Here is a 23,182-nt window from a genome sequence, read left to right as displayed (position 1 = left end):
TGTAACATGCTAGGTCTGAATTGTTCATTTGACTGCCCTGGAGGAGTTGGCCTGTACTGTAGAAGTATTTCTGTATATAGATTCTAATAAAACAAGTGAAGAAACTGTTGTACAACAAGTACAACAGTAATTCACTAATCACATCTATTTTAATCTTAAATGCATGTGTTTCAAAAATTATGAACAAGGTGTAGGCTTCAAATCTGCTTCAGCTCTTGCTGCTTCTTGAAGAGCAGCCAGGAGAAACTGTGAGAATGCCTTAGAATGGAAAGAATGAAGGAGCTCCACTTCCAAGAAGTACTGGCACTGTCCTCAGACAGCTCAGTAGTTGTGGGCATTACAGAATTTTGTTAGTCTGCCTGTTATTATTGATCCAAATGTTGTCAACACTTGTATATTAGAGAATGGAGAGCTTACCTGTTTGGACCTTAAATTACAGTCCACATTTATTCTCATCTTTCTAAAGAAAAGACTTCATTATCAGATTGCCTTATACAACTTTTCTTTCCATAGTTTTAGCTTATAGGGTAGATGACCTAGGAGAATTGCTGTGTCCTCTGAAGTCAAGGGCTCACTGTAGGAAGAGAGCAAGAGATTTGGTTGCTGTAAACAGAGCACAAAGAAATTACATTTTTTTGGACATGCACATGACTGCAGCTAAATATATACAGAGATGAAGCCAGGACAATTTCTTTTGCCTCTATCTACTTTGAGCTGATAAATGGCATTATTCTGCTCTCTACAGATTTGTTAAAAGACCACTGGAACCTCCATCTGCAGGATGATAAAAATTGATAATAAACTGAGTCTCAAGAGAAAAGGTAGCTTTCTACAAGAAATATTAACAGAAATTAGCAAAACAGGACTTAGTCTTTTAAACTGTTTTTCCAGCTGACCTGATATCCTACACATGATCTTGCAGGTCTTTCCAGTGCTCTAATCCCTTTGCAGGTGAAGTTGCCTAGTCATAGAAGAGACCATGTAGTGTAATAGTTCAAGTGATACGCTCTTATTTCAATATCAACTCATATTTATCTATCTGAGTATTAATACTTGGCAATTTCTGATGAAGAAGCATTACTGTCTAAATCAATAAAGTTAGCTGTTTATAGGTAAATGTCCATCTTTCATCCCCATCTTTATAAGAAATGTAATAATCACTACAGTAGTTTTAACTCTTCCATGCCAAGAATACAATCCTATGCAGTATTGCCAACACCACCTCGGCATGAGTTTGTGTGGGCCAAGGTTATGTGCCTAAGAATAAGCATGTTTCTACTCTCATCATCACTCTTAAATTCCAGCACAGAAAATCATTAATATTCTTTGTAGAGTAGAAGTTTTAGCTTTTTTTTTTTTTTTTTTTTTTTTTTTTTTTTTTTTTTTTTGTGGAGAAAAATTTGGAAACATAATTCTTGTATTTTGGGATTTAATCCAGACTTAAGAACTTTTGGACTGAATAGATTTTTTTTTTATTCAAATAGACTGCATTTGTCATTCTGCTTTCTTACCACAGGTAAGAAAATACATTACAGTAAGAGGAAATAATGTCATTTGGATCCAATATCTCTGCATTACTGGTACAAATGAACATGAGTGCTCCTGGCTGAGCCAATATTACTCTGGAAGTCAGATGCCTATTCTGTACTGACCCACTGTGGTCAATATTCAGCCCTGTGAAAAAAGAGGTCCCAAATAAAATCAATTCAGTGAGAGGAGGTTGTTGCTGAGTGAGGTGAAAAGTGCTGTGTGTGCACTACTGTCTACCATACGCACCAGAAAACCCTGCTGCAGAGCATCTAGTTGCTACTGTAATTATTGTAGAGACAGATGATGTCACTGCTAGAGGGCAAATTGAAGAACTCCATGCCATCAACTTTATTCATACCAAAGCAGAAGTGCTTTAAAATCTGTTCTTACAGAAGCAACAAATCTGAACATTTACTATTGTTTGGAAATTCTAGAGGTACATTGTTTTTCAATAAGATAAAATGGCAAATGTTGAATTGTTTCTTTCAAGTACTTTATTGCAGTGCCACAAGTTTCTTGGAGACAAGATATTTTCTAATCACAAACAGTCTGCAGATTATACTAAGCAAATTGTAAATATGGCTGAAAAAATAAAAAAAAGCTTTAAACTTGTCTACATGTACAACCTTTTACTCTACTGGAGAAATTTTACTTGATTTAAACACAGCAAGACAAACATCTTTCGTATAAGAGAGATTCAGGGCCTACTTTACTAAGTTATTACATCTTTAATATACCCTCATTAATTCTGAAGTTAAATCATCTGAACCTGTCATTACATTCTCTGTAACCTGTGCTCACTGGATTCTTTCTAAAAGTGCATATGCTTTTTCAAGTATGACTATCTGTTAACAGAAAGGTGTCCCTACAATAAAACTCCTTCCTGACAGCTCCTGCTGCAGTAAGAATTGCCTTATCTTTTGAAATTCATTGTTACAGTTTAAGCTTGGGCAGCATAAACCATAAAAGATGTCTCAGACACTTCACATTTTACTTTCTGTCTGAATCTACTTCTTTTTGTTAGAAGCAGTCTTGGAAAAACATGTCCCATTCTGCTTCTTGAGGAGTGCAATTGACTAATTTTCTAATATTTCAAAACTGGTTCTTACTGTGCTTTATCAGTCGATACATCTTCATTTGTCAAGCATCTGACTTCCTCTAATAAAAAACATAATTTGTCCTTAAGTGAGTTCCAGCAGCATTATGGCTGTGGTAACGTAGAAGTCAGTATCAGGTAACCACTGACTGTATATATATATATATATATATATATATATGTATGTATGTATGCACATACAGGAGCCAGGATGAGATTTGCAGTTTGTTCTGAACTTTTCCCCACCACGAGTACACTTCTAATAGTAACCAAGCCAACTCAGGCTTGTTTCCTAGAGTTGCTTTACAGTTGCTGCAATATTCCTTCAAGTTTTTGCATGGGGATCAAAATGACTAGTTACAGTCTGAAGCTTGTACATCTAAACCATCTGATTTAGGAACAGCCTTTCATCTTTTTGACAGCTTTGCATCAACCTGTTATACAATAAAAATCCTGAACATGGGAGATTCAAATCCACCACTTGATTATGATATTTCCTAAAATAGATGAAATGGAAATGTCATGGATACTACTAAAAGCTTTTTACTGAGTGAGAAATAATTTTCAAAAGCTGGACACTTCAGTAGCTGAAGTTATTACAAGAAATGCAATGTTTGGAATGTGCTATATTCCCACAAGCATTTGTTACTCTGACTTATGCTATTTAATATATGATATTTAATATCACTATATAAAATTATATCACTTTTCAGCTGTAATATTGAGGGCTGATCTCTAGATCACTGTCTCAATGATATCTTACTGAGGCTTCTGGTCTCCATGTTGCAACCCACAGAATGTGAGTGAAAGTCAGTCCAGAAGCAATGTATTCACATTGCTGTGATGCTATGTCTGAGTTAAGAAGCTCCATCCCTCAGCTTTCTCTCTTTCTGAATCTCAGCAGGACACATTCGCTTCAGCACATTATATCTGTTGGGCTGACCCTGCTGCTGCCACCTGTTTGTATGGTTGTCTTGATTTTTCAACAGACTTCTCCAAGGTATTGTAATTCACAGTAACATCTGCAGGACTACAGGATGAAAAAGTCTTGATTCAGTCTTGAAGCATATGACAATAAGTACCATTTTATACAGCAATATTAGTTCTTATTATGCATATAGTTTGTGACACTCAAGAGCAGTTACAGAAACACATTCCCTGACATTAGAAGCTCACAATCTAAACAAAATATGTTGCACAGAAGAGATCAACATACAAAAAGCAGAATCGTTTTTTTACATTTACTGTACATCTTGCTAACATATAGGATTGTGAACGGAGCAAGGAGTTATAGGAGTTACTGTGATTTAAAATAAAAGATAATGAGGAGAGTGATAGCTTGAGGAATTCTTCTAAGAGTGGCTCAAAGAAATGCAGAGCAAAGGATCATTCATGACTGGGAGCTCAGAAAAATAGGAAAACAGTGTAGCAACAGAAAATAGATTTTAATATATTTACTTATTATTTTAATTTATTTACTTATTAATATATATACTTATTGCTGAAGTTACAGACACTGACCAAGATGCTGTTGCACTAAGCATCTTCCTTAATGCCTGGATATGTGACAGAGATTATCCCAGTTCTACTAATTTCAGTAAGAGCTATAGAGATGTAACTGCTTTAAAGAGCAGGCTAAAGACCATTATTAGCTGAAGGCCAAGGTCAAAACTCATGCATAAATTTGCATTAATATGTACAGGAACAGTATGTCCAAATGTTAGTATAAGTCTTTTTCATACAGTAATTGCAACTTCTGCTCACTAAAACTATTTTCCTGTGCATCAACAAAATAGCAATTTATAGGAAGTAAGGCAAATATTACAGAATGCAGTTTTGAAGAAAGACTTGTTGAGCAGCAGAGGGCTAAATGGTAATAGGCAGTATAAAAAAAAAGCATAGGCATTCCTTCACCCCACTGGTTAATGTAAAATTGATTAATAGTAGTAGTAGAATAAAAATATAAATTGGAATAATTCCATCCATCCAGTAGTTCCTAAAATAATGTATTTCTACAGTATTTATCACTGCAGATGTGTAGAATTTTAGGATCTAGGCCACAGATACCTCAGTTGTTCAGATTTATTGAATATGCTTTGGAGATTATTTTGACCACAGCAAACTGATGGATATCAGCAACTTCAAGTATTCCTTGATGTCTAGCTGTTCTTGCTTTCACTTCTTTACCTCGGTTTTAAATATCTTGGTAGTTGTTTCTGCTCCTGCAGCGTCCATAATGATAAAGGAGGTAGAGCAGTACAAGGTTAAAAATGGACAACAAGCCAACTGCAACATTAAATCCGATAAAAATATCTGTGAAGAACAAAAAATAAATGAAAAGGGAGTGAATGAAAGACATGTATGTATACCATTTTATATGCAAAGCTAACAGTCTAATTACATATATGTACAATGGAAATATTTATGGCAAGATCACATTTACTGACATATGCAACATAAGAACATATACTTCAATACTAGAAATTTATAGATTGCTTCCTGTGCATAGGTAAATCTTACTTCCATGTTTCCATGGGGCAGGAGGGCCTATGCGTAGTTAATGAAAAAAGAAAAATAGTTTCATCAGGGATCAGCAAAATGGTGAATACATGCAAGATAGGGGAAATAATGGGACTATTGAAAAGTAACGTGTATTGCCTTGCTCTTCTTCTCCCTCCCAGAAATAATATTCAGGCAGGAAGAGGTTATCAGCTCTCAGCTGTTACTAAATCATGGATTAGCTGCAGTCAGTACAACTGCAGAAATACAGGTGCACAAATCTTACCATGCATTTGCAAGCTATTTTTGCTTTGCATTTGCAGAAAGTCTGATGTATCCAACGTAAACAGGACCCTTGTATAACACCTACATCCATACTTCTCTTATATGTCTTCAACAAGTGGAGATCTAGTTTTGACCATGGCCTTTAGGCAGCACCTTTTGTGAATATGCTAATTTAACTTCTACTGACATTCCTTGTCCATAATAAATCTGGCCCAGACTTAAAGGGAAATCTATTGATTGTGTGAAAGGTACAAAGTTTGAAGCCACTGATAAAATATCTGCCTCCATGTCTTATGTAGAAAATACTGTTACACTACCTTTCATTTTGTCTTTCTTCCCACATTCTTTTGACCAGTTTTCTGTAATCACAGGAGAAACTAGTTCAGCAAACTTCTCAAGTGGACAAGAAGAGGTGCACCCTGGCAAAGTGAGGAGATAAGGATCCTTTGAAGTGTCGTTCCGATAATGCATTTCGATGCTATATTGCCTGATTAACAACATTGAAAAGTTTTTTTAAAAAGGGTTCTTAAATAGAAGGTTTCCTACTTTGAGACAGCATGTTGGAAACAGGCTCTAACATCCTACTCTAGAAGCTGTTCTCCAAGAGTGGAGGCTTTGTGAAAGACATCTGCAAAGCCCACTTTGCCAAAGCTGGTTATTTAACTGCACAGATCAACAATCAGCTGAAAAGGTCTTCCTGCAGGCTCCTTGAGTGGCACCAGCACTGGGCTCTTCTAAGCCAATGGGCTTACTGTGGGAGTTATGTCTTGGAAATGTTCGTGCTATCATCTGAAGAATCAGGAAAATTTATTTTACCATTTTCTTCCCTCTCATAAGGCTTGTTTTACCTCTTCTTTTCTTTCAAAGCATACATGCACATCCGGAAAATGTAATTTTCCCTAGTTTTAATATGACCTTGCACCTATGGGCTGTTAGTGAAGTATCTATTTAAATCAAAATTGTATCTTCTCACAATATTTGAGAGAAAATGGTTTTGGGGAAGAGGGTAGCAAATTCTAAACACTCTTTCTTGCATCAATGAGATACTTGCCCATTGCTTTCTTGGTAGAGTTCAAAAAACTGGCAAGCAGCATATGGTGGCAGTTTTCCATTGAAAATATTGAGAGCAATCTGGAGGGCCCCAACTGTGGTGTCATGCTATTGGAGAAAAAAAAATAATTTCCATCCTTTACAGTCAATTAAGTCAACTAGCATTCATCCAGAGTTACGAGACAAGAGTAGAGAGGGAGTGGAAATCAAGATAAAAGAAAACCTGTGTAAATTTGTATATACCGAATACATAAAAATGCGTTCAGTATATTCACCATTGGGAAAAGCATGTTAACTGATTACTACAGAGAGCAGGAGGCATTTCCAAAGAGTTACTGCAGTATGTGTCTTACACCATCTGGCAGGATTTTGGAGACAGATACTGAGGGAAAGCAAGATATGGTTTGAGTAATAAATCTAGTTTTCAGTCCATTTTCTCATTTCCTTCCTTCAGTAGTGTCTTTTGCTCCAAGGTCAGATTAAGGCAGTGTACAGTATTATCATCTAGGGCATTTCAAGTGAAGGTACAAGTACAGGTAGTATACCAAACAAATAGCTGTGTGCAAAGACTATTCTCCTTTCTTCCATTTCAGAATTTTTTCTATTGTCCCTTCTATTTGGACTCATACAACGAAATCTCAGCTTGGCGTCGATTTTTATGGGATCTATTACCCACCCACATATAGTTTCTTCATATACCCGTTATCCCTGTTTTTGCAGGGATCATAGCAAAAGGAGCTGAAGGCAGGAAGTCCAAACACTTTGGAGTATAAATTTTGCAAGCATCTTTAGGTATGTATATATATATATGCTAGGCCTATTTATATTATAGTCTAGCAGCTATGGTTTAATTATTATTCAGGTTCTGGAATTTTATAGGCTGATCAGTTTCAAAAATAGCAGTATACTTGAACTCAGGGTATTAAAGCAGAAGTGAAAAATGTGGATGTACTGCTCTTTCCTCTTCAAAAAGAACATGATAGTACTAGAAGGAAGGACATAATGTAGGAAGGACAGTGACAAAGATTTGAGGTATCAAGTAGTTTCTATAGGAGAAAAGATTAAATAGGATAGGACTCTGTCTTGGAAAAGGAAATATGGAAGAGTAGTGACAGAAAATAGTAAATTCATTAGAGACCCAGAAAATGTAACTAAAAGAGGAAGTACTTTTTTTCTTTAACACACAAGTCATTGTCACAGGATGTTGCAGACTCCAAAAGTATAAATTAATTAAAAAAGTAATTGGGCAAGTTGATGGAAGACAGACTGTCAAGAGATACTAAACACAGGGACAAAGTCTGTTTCAGGCAGTCCATAAGACACAGATTGCTGGAAGGTTTTATTGCTCTCTGCTGGCTTTATTCTCACATTCATCCCTGCTTTTGGCCCTTTTTAGAGACAGAATAATGAATGAGCTAAGCAGATCTTGGCCTGATGAAAGTGGCCCTCTTCACCCTCTAAAATAAATAAAATAATAATAGTAGTAATAAAAAACAACCCAGAGAGGAGAGGTTTGGAGCACAGCTGAAGTTCTGCTATGTGCCAGTATCTTTGGAGCACTTCAGCAAAGATGCAACTAATAGAAACTGCACCATTAGGTTGTAGGAATAATGAATGATAAAATATATTGTTTTCTTTGCCAAATATAGTTTAACTAAAACTGAGGTGAGATCCATGCCTATACTTCGTTCTTGTACTGATTGGTGTTTAGCTTGTTAGCTGAATTAAACTGTAGTATATTATTCTTTCATTTAACTTTCTTTACTGGTAAAATTAAAGCAAGATTTATGAAAGATGAAAATACTCACTGCAGAGTAGACCTCCATTTTTGTTGGTTTTGAAGAACTGGCAGCTTGTTTAATACTGTTTAAAATAATATTCACAAGGACACCTTAAAAAGATGGGGGAAAAGGAAGTGGAAAATGAAGGTATAATGTTTGAATGGAAATAAAAAAGAAAATATTGTGAGGATCAAATGTAACACATCTACTCAGGCCTCGTACTCATTTTTTAGTTTACTACAATTTTGTAACTACAGAGAAGATATTACAGAGGCCCTGATTCATCATCCAGGTCAAGTGAAGAGGCAGGATTCACAGGAAATCATCTAGAACCATCCTGAGAACTGGTGGTAATGACACTTCCAGTTCTGTTATGCTGAGATCTCTCCATTCTTTTTTGGTTTTTTTGTAGTGTTGGAATAATGACAACTGTGCTGGTCTCTTCCTCTCTACATGCCAAAGAAATATTTTAACTATTTACTTCCAACATGTTACACATTATTGATTCTTTGTCTTTTCCAAAGATCTTTTGTACTTCTTCTCCAGCCCAAAGGTATTCTAAAGCCAATGGTTAAGGGCAGCAGAAATTCCCTGAAGCACAGTTTATATCATTGTAAGGAAAGAGGATGTAACTGGTTTGCCAATGAACATTAAATAGTCCTGACCATGTGATATGGGCATCTGCCAGCTAATAGGATTTACTGCCGATTGGAGCCTGTAATTACTATATATTTGATCCAGTGATGTGTATGCCTAGGTGATGGATCTGCTAATAATTCTTTACCTAGATCTAGGCTGCAGAGTAGGTGCATTAGAAAGCCTAGCTTCAAATGTTCCAGCCTGCAAATATTCAAACTCAATTGTTTGGATTTCCTGCTCATGGATACCTGGGGATCATATGATAAATTTCAGGGTTGTGTCCTGAAGTAGTGTCAGAATGTGCAGCACAGTCTATATGCCCCAGTTTTGGAGCTAAGCAGTAGTTCCCAGTTCTTGTAGTTCTTGCAGTATAGACATTACTGGAATCTCTCAGCTTCTATTCTGATCAGACTGTTTTGGAGCAGCTTTATATCACTTACAGAGCTACAAATGTGTTGCCAGTGTTTTGACACAATGTATAACCAGTACATCAAAGGGGAAAAAGCTACAGTAAACAATTAGAAGAAATGTTGGAGAAACAATTTAATCTAACCTACTATAAGGTAAGTATGACCATAACCATGAGGACCTGATTTATTCCCTTCGTTTTCTATAATATTTCTAAAAAGTCCTAATCCCTTAAAAGATCTGGAAAACCTGAAGTTATTAATTTTTACACCTTGTTGCAGTATTTTATCCATGCAAGTGCCAATGTTCAGCACATATTTGAATACTTAATATGGCATCCAATATCAATAGTTTCAAATCAAGGGTTTGTTTGAATAATTTTGCATCAGTAAAGTGACAGGATGTTGAATTATCTCCTCCTTTCTTAGAGCTATGGAATTTTTTATTTACCTCCTTGTAGTCGTGATTTCTCTTCTGTTTTATAAACCCCAAATAATGAGAGTAAGGACAATTCTGCCAGTTTTTCCATCTTGTTGATTACATCTTCAGTGGCCCATACAGGGAGAGTGTAATTGTGAATACCCTAGTGACAAAGGAAAACAAAAGAATGTTTATAATTCACTGGTTTCCATCATCCTATCATCTACCCTCACACTACTTAATTTAGACTTTCTGAGGCTGTCCTGCAATTCTCTGCACAGTATGGTTTTACTCCAGAACATGCACTGAAACACATTTTGTGGGAATGGGGATTGGCCTGAAGTGAGTGAATGGGCAGAGCAAAAGCACTTGAATGAAGGAGATTCCTTGTAGATATAATGTGTTCTTGCTGTACATGTTTTTGGTGGGAAATATTGCAGACATATGTCTTCTTCTCTTCCTTTCTCTGGGTCTTCAGGTTATAAATATCTAATTTTTTTCTGCCTTCCATACAGTTGTCCAGTTCTATCACTGGGTAACTAGAGACAAGTGTCATTCTCCAGTCACATAACAGTGAGAGTGTCTTATCATGTTTAATTACCTCAGTTTGTAGAGGATATGTTCAAAATCCTTCATGCACTGCTGGTAGTGACTCGGGTCAAATTATCCCATGCTTGGGCTTTTGGGCTTTTTTTAACTGATAGCAATCACTGTCTCAAAAATTTTTAACTGATAGATCTTTCATGATCTCTTGTGTTCAAAATTTTAAGTATTTTGATGTTTACCTGACAATAGTTTAAAGCTAATAATTTAATTTCTCTGTAAAAAGTCACAAATCTATTATAGCCATCATGCTGAGTAATTTTATTGGGAACAGCATATTGGGAAGGGGAAAAAGGGAATAATGGGAATGGTAACAGTTCTTCAAACACAAAATGGAAGTGACAGTCTCCCAAGCTTATAGACGATGTTTTTCAGTTATCTTTTACCAAAGCACTAAAATATAACTTAGATTCAAATTAAACAAACAAACAAAAACCAAAAAAAAAAAAACCAAAAAAAAAAAAAAAAAAAAAAAAGAAAAATAAATGTAGGAGACAATACAACTCATTCCTGTGAAAACACATTGCCATGGTTTAATTGAAGCCCAAAGCTGGAATTGTATTCCTCCACGGCATCTATTGATTTATTATTACCTCACAATGTAGAGTATCATATGTATTCCAGAGCTGGAAATTGTCCAGTATTTTAAGGTGATTTAGTTCAAGCCCTGTGTTAACTGCCATTGTTTGTAAAAAATCCTGTGGAGAAAATGTGAAGAGTAAACCACAAATGCTCAATACATATGGAACATGCATGCAGATAGATTCACTAACATGCAGCCTTTTCCACAGAATTTTCACAGAATCACAGAATAAGCTGAGTTTGAAGGGACCTGTAATGATCATTGAGTCCAACTCCTGCCCCTGCACGTGACATTCCTAAGAATCGCACCATGTGCCTGAGGTCATTGTTCAAATGCTTCTTGAACTCTGTCAGGCTGGTGCTGTGACCACTTCCCTGGGGAGTCTGTTCAATGCCTGACCACCCTCTGGGTGAAGAACCTTTCTCTAATATCTAGCCTTGTGGGTGCAATAGTCTGGTCAGAGAGAGAGAAAGCTAGATAAGCTTTCCCATTAATCGGTCTGGGAAACTCTAGGGAGCTGAAGAGAAAGAATTCTAAACAATCTGCACCTGGTGTTTTGTAATAAGCTGTTTTGCCCATAAGGTTGTTTACAAATGGATGTCTTCTTAATTAGCCTATCATGTGAAATGTATTGATCAAATGACCAATCAGGTCCACCTATATCGGACCAGTGTTTAAAATAAGTGGTTTCAGTAAAGTTGGGGCTTTTGCTACTTTGCCTTCTGATCTGACTTTGTGTCATCTCTGACCCAATGCTGACATAACCTAAACAGGGATTTAATTTTTTTCAATTTGTTGTTGCATTTTAACAAGAGGAAAAAAATGCAATTCTATAACTTCTACAACTTAGTTACCTTCCTTTTTCTCACATCTTGGGTTTGTTTGGATTTTTGTTTGTTTGGGGTTTTTTTCTCTTACCATATATGGTTGTATTCTACTTTGAAATTCTTTTGATGTTTGTGTTTCATGCTGAAGCTCATCAAAACGAGGACAGTTGGGCAGAGGAAAGTTCAACCTCTGAAACATGAAAAGAAAAAGTTAGAATAGTTCTAAAATTATCAACACCCCTCTGTTTTTTCTGTTGCTGAGATTAATGGTGTAATATTTTTTAGACAGATTCATAGTTGTGCTAGACCTACTGAATAATTTTTTCGGTACTTTAATCATGAATTCAGTTGACATAGGTGATAGACTGTGGTAACTTGACTTTTCAATGGCTATTTGTTTCTGTGATAGATTGATTTCCCTCAATTTAACTGATTTTGGCAAAAAGAAATGGCACGTATCTGTCAAGGGATTGCTTTGAGCAATGGGTCAGGGTCCATGATCAGAAATTTTAAAAAGCTACAATTTCCCTCTCATTTTCTGCATTTCCCCAGATGTAACTTAACTCCACCTGGTACTGGAACCTGAATTACCTCTCCATCTACACATCCAGGTCTCATCTCTTAGGAGATATCCAGTGGATTATGTTAAGCATTTTAAGTACCACTTAATAGAACTTGAAACAAGAGTGACAAATTGTTCTCCTGAAATATCAAAAAGCTAGGGGCCTAAGGGCTCTGCTCTTCTTTAGGGAAATGGTTCACTTTTAATTACTCCAAGTGCGTGCATTATGAGGTTACATGATAGTACATATTTGATCTGAACAACATGTAAATACATGCATCCTTCAAACCCTGAGCTCTGGCAAATATGGTTTATATCAATTGCAGAAAGACAAATGATCCCTGATACAGCATAACATGTCAGTGAAAAGCCATGGTGAGCAAAACAAGCTTGTGCTGGATCAGCACTTTCTGTCACATCACTAGAGCATTTTTGACTCAGCACAAGTATTATCCTCTAACATTAACAGACTGCACTTCCACCATGTTTCCAGTGGGACACTGGCAGCAGCCACCAACTGACCCTAGCCCACTTTCACTTGGATAGATTTCCAAGGGTGCAATTTTTCTGTAACAGCAGCACACTGGAGGATGAAAGCTCAAAGTTACAATATGAAACTGGGGAATGTTGTTTAATTGCACAATAACAAATATTTCTCTTGCTGTATGTCTTAATTATCCCTCTCTAGGTGTTATTAATTAAGCCACTCCCTTTGGCTTCATTAAGCAGTACTCAGTACTGTTGCCTGTCAAATCTTGATAGACTCAATGGCTTAAAAATAAACTGTAATTATGTTTTTTTTACAGGACTGTACCTGGCTTCAATTTCCCACTTTGTGTTGCTTGAGGCTTGAAAATACCTTCAAACATCTGCTTGGTTTAACAAGAGAACAGTGTGTTTTTTCCAAGTGCTTTGCATTATAGAAGGCATTTTGTGTTGCTGCAGAGGTGTGTTTGAGAGAAGCATTAATACTCACTCCTGAAGCAGCCACAGAAGTGATGAGGCACTAGAGACTCCTACAAATGAGCTTGCCTTCCTCAAACAGGTTATTTCATTGCACTGTGATTCTCCTAAGGGCTTTGAGGTATTATATGGCCAGAACTCTAACCACTTTGATGGTTTTTTTTTGTCTTCTGGTGAAAGGACTTCCTCTGGTGTCTCGTATTTAAATAACAATGCTTTTCTGCTTAGGAACAGGGTTAAGCTTCTGGCTGAATCACACTTGCCTAATCCAGTTTGTGGGAACCCTTTCTCTCTGTACCTGTTTTCAAGCATGGTCTCCAAGAATGGAGCAACATCAAAGAGAGAGAGGTGTGGCAGCCCCCTAATGAGTGAGTCCATCCTCTGATGTTGGTGACAGGCAGTTATGTAATGGGGGTTTGTACAAATTTTCTTAAAGTCTGTCCTCAAAGCCAGAAGTAAATGAGGCTTTCTGTTATTACACTCACAAGCTTTTTATCCTTGTTGGCCACACTGTTCCTTTACACAGTCCTTGGAACAGGAGTAAGTGAAATGAAAATCAAAACCTGAGCCAGTCAGAGAGAGCTACATGAAGTAAAACTTCTACAGGTCCTATTATTCATGTAGGTCTACTCTTACGATCTGCGAGAGAAGTGCTAGAGTTTCATTAAATGTTTCTATAGCACTGAGCATAAAAGAGCTCTTGTCTGTAATTAGAATGCCTAAGTGCTACCAGAATACGAAGGTAATAATTTTGAGGTCATTAGAGTGGCTGGTAGAAATTCAATTCCTTGAATAAACTATGGAAAAAACTTGCCAAAGGGTTGAGTGGTGATCTGCCTAGTTGAGTGGTGTTTAGAAAAGCACTTGTTTTCTGTAAAGATTTAGGGCAACTTCCCTAGAATATTGTCCAAAAGTGTTTTGGTCAGGAGAAATAACCTTGGAGAAAATGGTTGTGTGTGTGATAATTCAGGTATTCTGCAACTATGGAAGGAGGATTTTCATGTAGCTATTAGAGTTGACCTATGACATACTTGTCAGCCAGTAGCTGCATTTGATATTTTCTATTATATTGAACTCAAAAAGCTTAAAAAATGCTTTTTAGCTATTTTCCTTTTTTCTGTTCTTTTGCTTCTGTGAAAGAGTAAGACTTTATAGAATGCTTCTAGCCAGTACTCACCTGCTCTGCTGTTTTTTGAAAAATGTGGACTGGAATGGGTTGCCAGAGAAGCTCAGGGTTCCAAATTTGGCTGCTAGTTGGTGGAAAGAGGCCAGAAAGATATGATTGGGCACTCATAATGGTGCGATCATAATCTGTACTTTGGATGTAAAACTGAAAATAGAATGACAAAGAATTAAAGACAAAATGGAAACTATAAAATATTAGGGAAATTTTACCCAACTTGTCAGTACTGACATTTTGTTTTCAGTTTTATATTTTTGCATAAAGTCAAAACAGTGAAACCATAACTCAGCTTTCCGGGGCCCTATTGCACTTTCACAAATGGAATTTCCAAGGCATCTTTTAATTTGGAATCTAACCCTCAGACTGAACTGAAAGAATAAGAAAACATTATTTCAAAGAAGGATATTTTCTATCTTTTGAGATTCAGAGGGACATTGATACATGTAGACATGGGGATGTGATTGAAATGAGTATGAAAATGTGCTTTTATAAGTCAATAGTTCTGCTATGCCAGAGAAACCTGGTGCTGATAGATCTACTCTGTACCTCTTTCCGGTTGTATGTGCTGTTCAAGAAGCTGGAATATCGTTTCCTCATGTACTGTCCAAGTTCAAATAGCTGCTGCATTCCAGTCTGTAAGGCAAGCATATGGGTGACTAGTAGATTAAGGTAACTCAAGACTTTTAATGTAAAAGTCTCTCTTTTTTTTTTTTTTTTTTTTTTTTTCTGTGTGTGTGTTCAGCAATCAGCTTTTAAGTGATCATTGTGATCATTAACTGTTTGTATAATGTACTGTTATTGTGGTTTAACCCTAGCTGGCAACTGAACACCACACAACTGCTCGCTCACTCACGCCTGGTGAAACTGGGGAGAGGATCAGAACAGTAAAAGTGGGAAAACTCCAGGGCTTGAAGACCGTTTGATATGAAAAGCAAAAGCCACACATGCCAGCAAAGCAGAACAAGGAATGTATTCACCACTTCCCATGGATAGGAAGATGTTAAGCCTCCAGGAAAGCAGGGCTCCATCCCAGTTACTTGGGAAAACAAACTACATCAAGATGAATGTCTGCCCCTTCCTCTTTCTCCACCCAGTTTTATATGCTGAGCATGGCATCATATGGTACAGCAAATCTCTTTGGTCAGTGGAGACTTGCTGTCCCAGCTGTGTCCCCTCCCTCCTTCTTGTGCACATTTAAACAAACTCAGGGTAGTACAAGAAGCAGAAAAGCCCTTGAATCTGTGTAAGCCCTGCTCAGGAGTAACAAAAACTTCCCTGCATTATCAGCACCATTTTCAGTGCAAATACAAAACAGAGCCCCATACCAGCTCTCAGCCAAAACCAGAGCAACTGTGTATGTTGCAGGTGATCTAGAATTTTTAATAGAAATGTTCACTTATGTCTATGAAGAAATTATATGTTCTGAAATGGCTAAGATTGCAACATCTGCTACAGAAAGGCAATGCCCCTGATTCTATACAAATACTATTTCCACAGATCTGTAGATCTGTAGACACCAATCAACATTGTCCTTGATAATGTATGTCATTTAGTGACAGCTGAGGATGATTGACAGCCTAGTATTTATCATTGTCATTGCTCTGTTATTTGTTCAGCCTTATAAATTTGTAGCTTATATTTCATGCCTTAAGTAGCATTCTTCCCTCTTTGCCTTGATGTGCCTGCTGTTGTCTTACGTTGCACACTGTCTTTTCTGTTATTTCTAAAGCCTGAGCTGAACTTTTTAGCTTCTACCTGTCGAGAAGTACATTCTTACTACTGTTGCTAAAAAGATAGCAAAATAGCAAAAAGCTCTCAAAAAAGTCAATACCAAAGCAGGAACATCCTAGTACATAAGATAGTAATAAGATAGTAATGCATTGTTTCAGTGTGTGAATTTTACAGATCTTTCAAGCCCCCTTCAAACATTAAACACTGAACTATCTCTGCTGCATACTTCTGCACCATGACAAAATGTTATTAGGAAATGCATTGGTTTTCTTTTGCTCCAGAGCTTCATATGTCAAATACAGTCAAAGACCTAAGGCTTGATGTTAAAATGCCCGAGCAACAAGTATCTTCTGTGCATCCTAATGAAACTCTGGACTGTGAGTGTCCTTGTTAGAAGACACATTGTCCCCAGAAGCAACCTTCTCCTGCAAGTCTTCTCTTGTTTTGTGAATTGTTGGTTGTCAGTCCAATGATGAGATGTGGACTTGTCACTTGACTTGGTGGGCAGGTGTCATGTCTTTGCCCTGTCACAGAACTCAGTACTTAACGGTCATTAGAACTTCATCAATGTTAACAGTGCAGTGTATAAACTTGCCATTTGTTTGAAAGCAGACACACTATCAAGAAGTTGCTGCTTTTAGGAAGGTAATTATAAAGCTATGATGAACAAGATTTCAATTTAATAATAGCTAAATGAATAACATTGCAAAAATGTTTATGAGTTACTGGTATTGGTATTTGCTAATAGCCACTATCAGCACCTGGGATTTGCTAATGCTTTTGAGACACACACACAAAAAATATCTTCCCACTTCCTCTTTTAGTAGCATTTTTAAGTTCTTCTAAGAAAGTCAACATACCTTGGTGAGCTGTCCAAATCCCTGGGGCCATTCGCTTTCTTTGTGTAGATCAGTTGGAAAGTTAACAATTGGTGATCGGTCACCGTGTCGGAAAAGCTGACAATGTAAGCAATAAAAACCACTTTAGTTCATCACTCTTAATGCAACTTTCTTATCTAGCTAGAAGTCAAGCATGCATTATACTTCCAATGTCATTTTTCAATTGAAAGTATTGGAGAGTCTGCAGAAACCTGATCAAGTAGGATGTGAATACATTCTTTAAAATCAAGATTATGTATAATTATATAGGAATTAAGTGGGCATAAGCCTGATGATTCTTCCTCCTAGGACATTAAATTAATCACCCAAAATGTTAATGCTGGGACTGTGTTCATAGCTAGGCATCTAGACAGGAAATATGACTGAATTTTGGAAACTCAGTACTTCTGAATATTAAACCAGTTACTGATGTGCTTAGATTCGTATTTAATTACTTTGTCATAGACACTTGAAATTTTTTGGTAACTGTTTTTTCATAGCAGTATCTTTTAAAGTAATTCTATATATATATGGATCTTATGATCAGTTTCTCAATCATCCTAAAATATACAGATGGAAGAATATAAGCATTTACATTGTTAGCTTAATTAATACTTACTTTATTAATACTTTTACATCTATCAAATTCAGTGGGAGTGAAGTTTAGTTGCTTTCCTATCCTGGACACTCCAGCACGGTGAGTATTAGCGTGATGCATATGATTTTTAATCAGAAAAATTAAATGAACCTTTTTGCATTTTTATTCCAGCATACAAAGGAAATTACAGCCCTAGATTAAATGGTTCTGAAAAACTGAATTATCCCCTCCAAACACATGCTGTGTGAGCTTATAAAAATTAAACCCACAGAAGTTTCATATGAAATGAAATGCTGGAATACAAATTCACAGGGCTCCAGACAAACTTCCAGGATGCTGACCCAAATTATTGGAAAAGTTACCTTTGCTTATCAATGTTCCCATCACCAACTTCATTCCCGACTTAGCACAATAAAATGACTATGCAGCATCCTGGTATATTTGTTAATAAAATGACATTTATGCCCTAATACCTCAGTGGTACATAACTTGTTTATAATTAATACTCTCCATTGCCTCATTAAGCCACATCATTCTTGCCCAGACATCAGAGAGGGTTGTACTCACTAGTTAGTTTGCCACTCCCACTGGGAGGTGTTTTTTCATGTTTATATATTTTTCAAAGTAAACACCAGCAGTGTGACTTAATCTTTTAATTACAACACACACCCTTTCCATCAGCCTAGTGCACAGGAACCTGTGCTAGAGCAGGTACTTCAGAGATGGAAAATGCTCTCCATTAAAGGCAAATATAATTGGATTTCTCCCTCTGTTCGCTTTCTACAATAGACAACAAAGTTTGCTAGAGTATAAATTACCATTAGAACATGTAGAAGACTGCTTATTATGCTTTTTGTTTTGCTAGTTGAATTTCACTATGTGGCCAACCTAAAATGAATATTTTGCAACAAATCAAGGAGGCTTTTCACCTTCATCATCGAGTTTGTTGTTTGGGGTTTTTTTCATTATCTGTGCATTTTTTAAATCCTATTTGAATCTATTTTCTTATGATTTGGAATCTCAGTTGGTTCTTTATAACAATTTCTCCATGCACCTATAGTGAACAGGAGACTAAGTAAAGACCTAGATTGTCTGGTGGCTGGTTCAGTTGAGTGCAAGAAAAATGAGTGAGAAGGACTTTTGTACTACTGCTCATTTCCTTATGCTGATGTACATAGGTGTCAGATAGGATTCATTAGTTTTTCTGGACAAGCTGGTACCTGTGTCAAGAATGAAGGTTAAATTCCCAATTACAACATAGCTGCATCCTCTCTTGTTAAATTATCCAGCTTCACAGAAAAGCATTTTTTTGGGAATTGACAATTGTTCAAACTAACTGACATGTTTAAATTACTAATTTTTATGTATATTTTAGGCAATACTTAACAATAGATCAACACTTGGCCAAAAATATGCCCTTTTAATTAGAGAAAAATTACTGACAACGTTTTAGATTTTAAATACTGGTTTGTGATATTTTATGTTCGATGTACAACATAACCCTGAGCATGTCACAACGGTCACTGTCTCAACAGTCAACCCCTAACAGCTTCCAATAAGCCAGAACAGAGTAGCATTTTATCTGAATAGAGGTTAGTGTGCAAAAATATCAAGATCAAAAGAGATAATGAATATATGAGCAGGAGATATAAAGTAAAATATTTTATTTCTTTGTAACCTTAAGAAATTCAAGGAGTGGAGGTGTGCTCTTCTAAAAAGAAGCCTAGTTTCTTTAAGTCCACACAAAATAGGAAATAATTCATACTTGAGCTCCTTGTTCATATTTCTCCACCTTCATTGCGCAGTGTCACATAAATATGATATGAACACTAAACTGGAAGCAGCAAGAAGGGAAGAAACACTTAAAAAAGCAGAACTCCATTTTTAGGAATTGAAGGACAAAGCTTCTTAGCCAACTGGTTTGTATGTGCTCAAACCTCCTTGCTACTTCTGAAAATGACCTTGCTTCAGCTGCAAATGAAACACCATATGAACAACCACTTAACCTGAAAGACTAACTTGTTCACTCACAGTTGCTTCTTAGGAGATTTTTTCTAAAATTTCAAACTATGTTTTTCATTAGAACATCTGATAGGGAAAGAAAGTATCCCTACAGACCTTACTCATCAGTATGTGTTTCTCAACACTTGTAATGTCTACTTTGTTAAAAATGAGTTGATTCTTCAAATTAATTTTTAAAAATGTGTGCTGCAGCATTTATTACTCCTGGCCTACAGATTGCCTTCCTGACCTTTCAGGAGGCACAGAACATGGCAGAATGAGAAAAGAGGAGCAAGGAAGCATCATAAAAAGTGAAAAGACACCAGAAATCAAGAAGGAAGGGATGGTAAGGGGAATGTACACAAGAAGAGCAAAGCAGATCTGTTTGGTATATTAATTTCGGCACTCCTTTTGAAGTGCTTCACCTCAGTTCTCAAAAGCAGTAGATGAATAATTACCAAATTCATTGCCCCCTCCTTCCACTCTGATAAAGCTTGAATCTTATTTCAGATTGTGTCTGGGTTCATTAATTCACTCTTGGTAACTTTGTGGGCATGATCACTTCATATGAAAATGGTCACATGACTCAGACTTTGGCCAGCATTTGCTTCCATTGTTGTCAGGTGAAAAAGTCATATTGGAGACAAACTGATGCAGGGGAGAGGCTGCACTGAGAATATGGCATGTGTAGCATACTCATGTATATATATATATAACATCTTCATTTAGAAATGCCATGAATTACAGTGAAGTATCTGTCTCTGAGTAACAGTGAGCCTCTTGCAGACACTTTTATTGACAGATTTAACTTTAAACAAAAATATCTCTTACTTTGAAGCCAGCAGTAGGAAGGAAGGAACAAAAGTGAAGTGAAACCATCATGCTGCCAGTTCAGGGAAACCAGATGTAGAAATACCCAGCATGTTTAGTCAAGGTTTCAGATGGCTTGGCTTGATTTGAGAAATCACACTCAGAGGTAACATGCTCAGTCAACGCTTCCTATCCTGAGTTACAAGAAGAAAAACATGATGAACCTGCAATGCCTCAGAAACCACACCTCTTTGTATATATGACAGGTGAAATGTGTGTGTGTGTAGAGGCAGAAGGTCCAGGTTGGAACTTCTTTAAACAGAGGCAATAAATCAGTACTTCATTTCAACTTGGGTGCCTGATTGTCCTACATATTTTCTTCTTTATTTAAATTTAAAGTTTATGTTTTTAAATTTAAATTCTGCCTTTAATCTTAAATTCATTGCACAAGACTTATGATAAAAGCTAATGTTTGCATATAAGCAAAGAAATTTAAAAAGCATTTTGACAAATAGGCTTGAATTAGAGCTTTTCAGGGAACAGGGCTTGTGGCCAATAATCAAAATGCACAGAATCAGCACAAAGTTGGAAGCTGTGAGGAGAGAGGGAGACACCTTCCCAGGCACAGCACAATTCTAGAAGTGAGAAAAAGCAAACATTTATCTGTGTTTCTTCACCCCTGCAGGTGTATTTTATATTGTGCAGTTCTGCTAAGAAAGTTTTAAAAAGTCATTATGACATTTTTCACACTGCAGTAATACTCCCAGGTGAAAACATAGTAACTTACAGGACAGCTGGACAATGGCAATTAAAGTATGTCAGAAAGGTGCCTTTCAGATTTACCTTGGCTGTAGCAATACCCTCATTATATCCCATTATATCAGTGATATATTCTGGGGTCAATTCCTGTGCTATACATTTATACTAGCAATTCTGTTTCTGTGAAAATTCAATCAGTGAGTTCAAAAGGCAAAATTCAATAGAGCATATATAAACCATGCCTTGAGAAAAAAAGATGTATATTGTAGTAAGATTTAATCTGTTGTAACGTTTTATGTGATTGGTCAGCCTAAGCAAAAGTAACAGGATTAAAAGGAAGACATCTTAAATGAAATTTACCTACTATTTAATGGTTATTGTGACAAGCTACCCTAGCTTGTTTTTTTTGGTTTTGGTTTTTTTTTTTTTTTTTTGCTAGGTGGCTGCACAGTTATGGTAAGCAGATGATTTTGGATAAGAAGCCTCTCTCTCCATAATGGTAAACATTTCCAGTAACTTTCTGCAAAACCATTGCTTGTCAAAACACAATAACAGCAATTCAATAAAAATCTCATTCCTTTCAAGGAGTTAATGCTCCAAGGCTTGCTGTCTACCTGATTTCATCCAGTTCTCCCTGTTACCATTGAAAAACCATGTAAGTATATTTCTATATACAGAATGTTACTGGAATTAGCGTCAGGCCCCTGCTATGTGTGGTGTCTCAGCAGGAGTAGGAACTGGTTTTTCCTGTGCACTCTGGCCTTCCTCCAAGCCGTGCATGCACAATGCACCCAATGTAGCTATACATTAAGTACTTTATCTACTTTTCTAGAGTCAGAAGATATGTTTTGAACACAGTACTTCTGTCTTGTACCTGTATGCACACATAATGTCTCAAGTAGAGAAAGGCTGAAGAAGATCTTCAATTGCCGGTTTATAAAAGTTCATTCCAATCCCCTCAACTTTGTACAGAAAATTCCTTTGGACTAACTATTCTTTATTATTATACTTTTATTTTAAAAAAGAATGAAAAGGACCATGGCTCAACCTTCATAATCCAAAGTGTTACATTGAATTAATGTCTCTTTTTCTAGAGGTATTTGGGAAAGTGACATTGAAGTAGTGTTTAGCTACTATAAAATAAGAAATGGCCCAGCAAAATAATTATTACACTCTGTTTTCAGCCTAACTGAAGTTAATACAACATGTCTCTCAAATCTCCACTTAAAAATGCCTATTTAGTTTCTCAGTCTACTGCTGTGACAATTCAGTTATTGTGAAATGGAAAAAAATTATTTTGTGTGTTTATGTGTGGTAACTTCTGTTACATGATAAGCTTCAGCTTCCAAGCATAGAAGAGGTAGTCCATAATCACCAGCTCTCACACTATGCATTGGAGTGTCAACTAAACTAAGGAAGAATAGATAAATGTGGACTTTGCATCTCTTAACTGCTCTGCACTATGCATCTACCACAAAGTCAGTTATCTTGAAATAATAATTAGGAGATTAGGAGATGAAAATTTGGAGATGAAATTAGGAGATGAAATAATTAGGAGTTTAGGAGATGAAAATTGTAATAACTAGAGACATTTTTATCTTTCTTTATGTGAGGTCTTTAAACTCAGTCAGCAGAAGGGCAGCAGTACTTATTTCTAAGTTTGAAGACAAGCAAAGAAACTGTACACCTTGTCTGATTCAACAGATATGTAATTCTGTCCCTGTATTCCCCACAACAAAACAGAGAACAAATCTACTTACTACAACCACAAACTTCAGTTCTCGTGCTGCAGTAGTCTGTTGAAGCAGAATGAGAATAATGTGAAAAGAAAAACACAGGATCCTAGACAAGCTGGGAAGCCGTATCACACCCATCCTGACAGAAGAGGAAGGAAAGACTTTGTAGCTCCAGCAGCTGCTCAGTCTGAACTGCAAGACGTCAGGCTGTACCTCCAGAAGGGGTGGAACTGCCGCTGG

General features: G+C 36.6%; 1 protein-coding gene across 3 annotated transcripts; it reads right to left on the bottom strand.

Moving 5' to 3' along the window:
- Nucleotides 1–1,854: 1,854 nt before the first annotated feature.
- LOC128793016 (prostatic acid phosphatase-like) lies at nucleotides 1,855–23,080 on the bottom strand. 3 transcript variants are annotated; one of them, XM_053951969.1, is made up of 12 exons: nucleotides 22,967–23,080; nucleotides 17,021–17,116; nucleotides 14,976–15,062; nucleotides 14,424–14,576; nucleotides 11,813–11,911; nucleotides 10,905–11,009; nucleotides 9,739–9,871; nucleotides 8,269–8,351; nucleotides 6,462–6,568; nucleotides 5,728–5,897; nucleotides 4,814–4,939; nucleotides 1,855–3,656 (listed from the first exon to the last, which is right to left on the bottom strand). In XM_053951969.1, exons 1-11 carry the CDS (start codon nucleotides 23,078–23,080, stop codon nucleotides 4,821–4,823), a joined length of 1,266 nt encoding a protein of 421 aa, XP_053807944.1. In that variant the 3' UTR covers nucleotides 1,855–3,656; nucleotides 4,814–4,820. The 3 variants fall into 3 exon arrangements, with proteins under 3 accessions (XP_053807944.1, XP_053807950.1, XP_053807937.1); XM_053951975.1 differs by adding an exon at nucleotides 20,469–20,641 and having other exon boundaries at nucleotides 1,855–4,939; nucleotides 22,967–23,045; XM_053951962.1 differs by having other exon boundaries at nucleotides 1,855–4,939.
- Between the last annotated feature and the right edge of the window lie 102 nt (nucleotides 23,081–23,182).

The sequence above is a fragment of the Vidua chalybeata genome, chromosome 1, assembly GCF_026979565.1.
Source record: "Vidua chalybeata isolate OUT-0048 chromosome 1, bVidCha1 merged haplotype, whole genome shotgun sequence".
NCBI classification, from domain to species: domain Eukaryota; kingdom Metazoa; phylum Chordata; class Aves; order Passeriformes; family Viduidae; genus Vidua; species Vidua chalybeata.
Note: the sequence above shows the minus strand (reverse complement) of the source record. Positions and strands in the feature narration are given on the sequence as shown.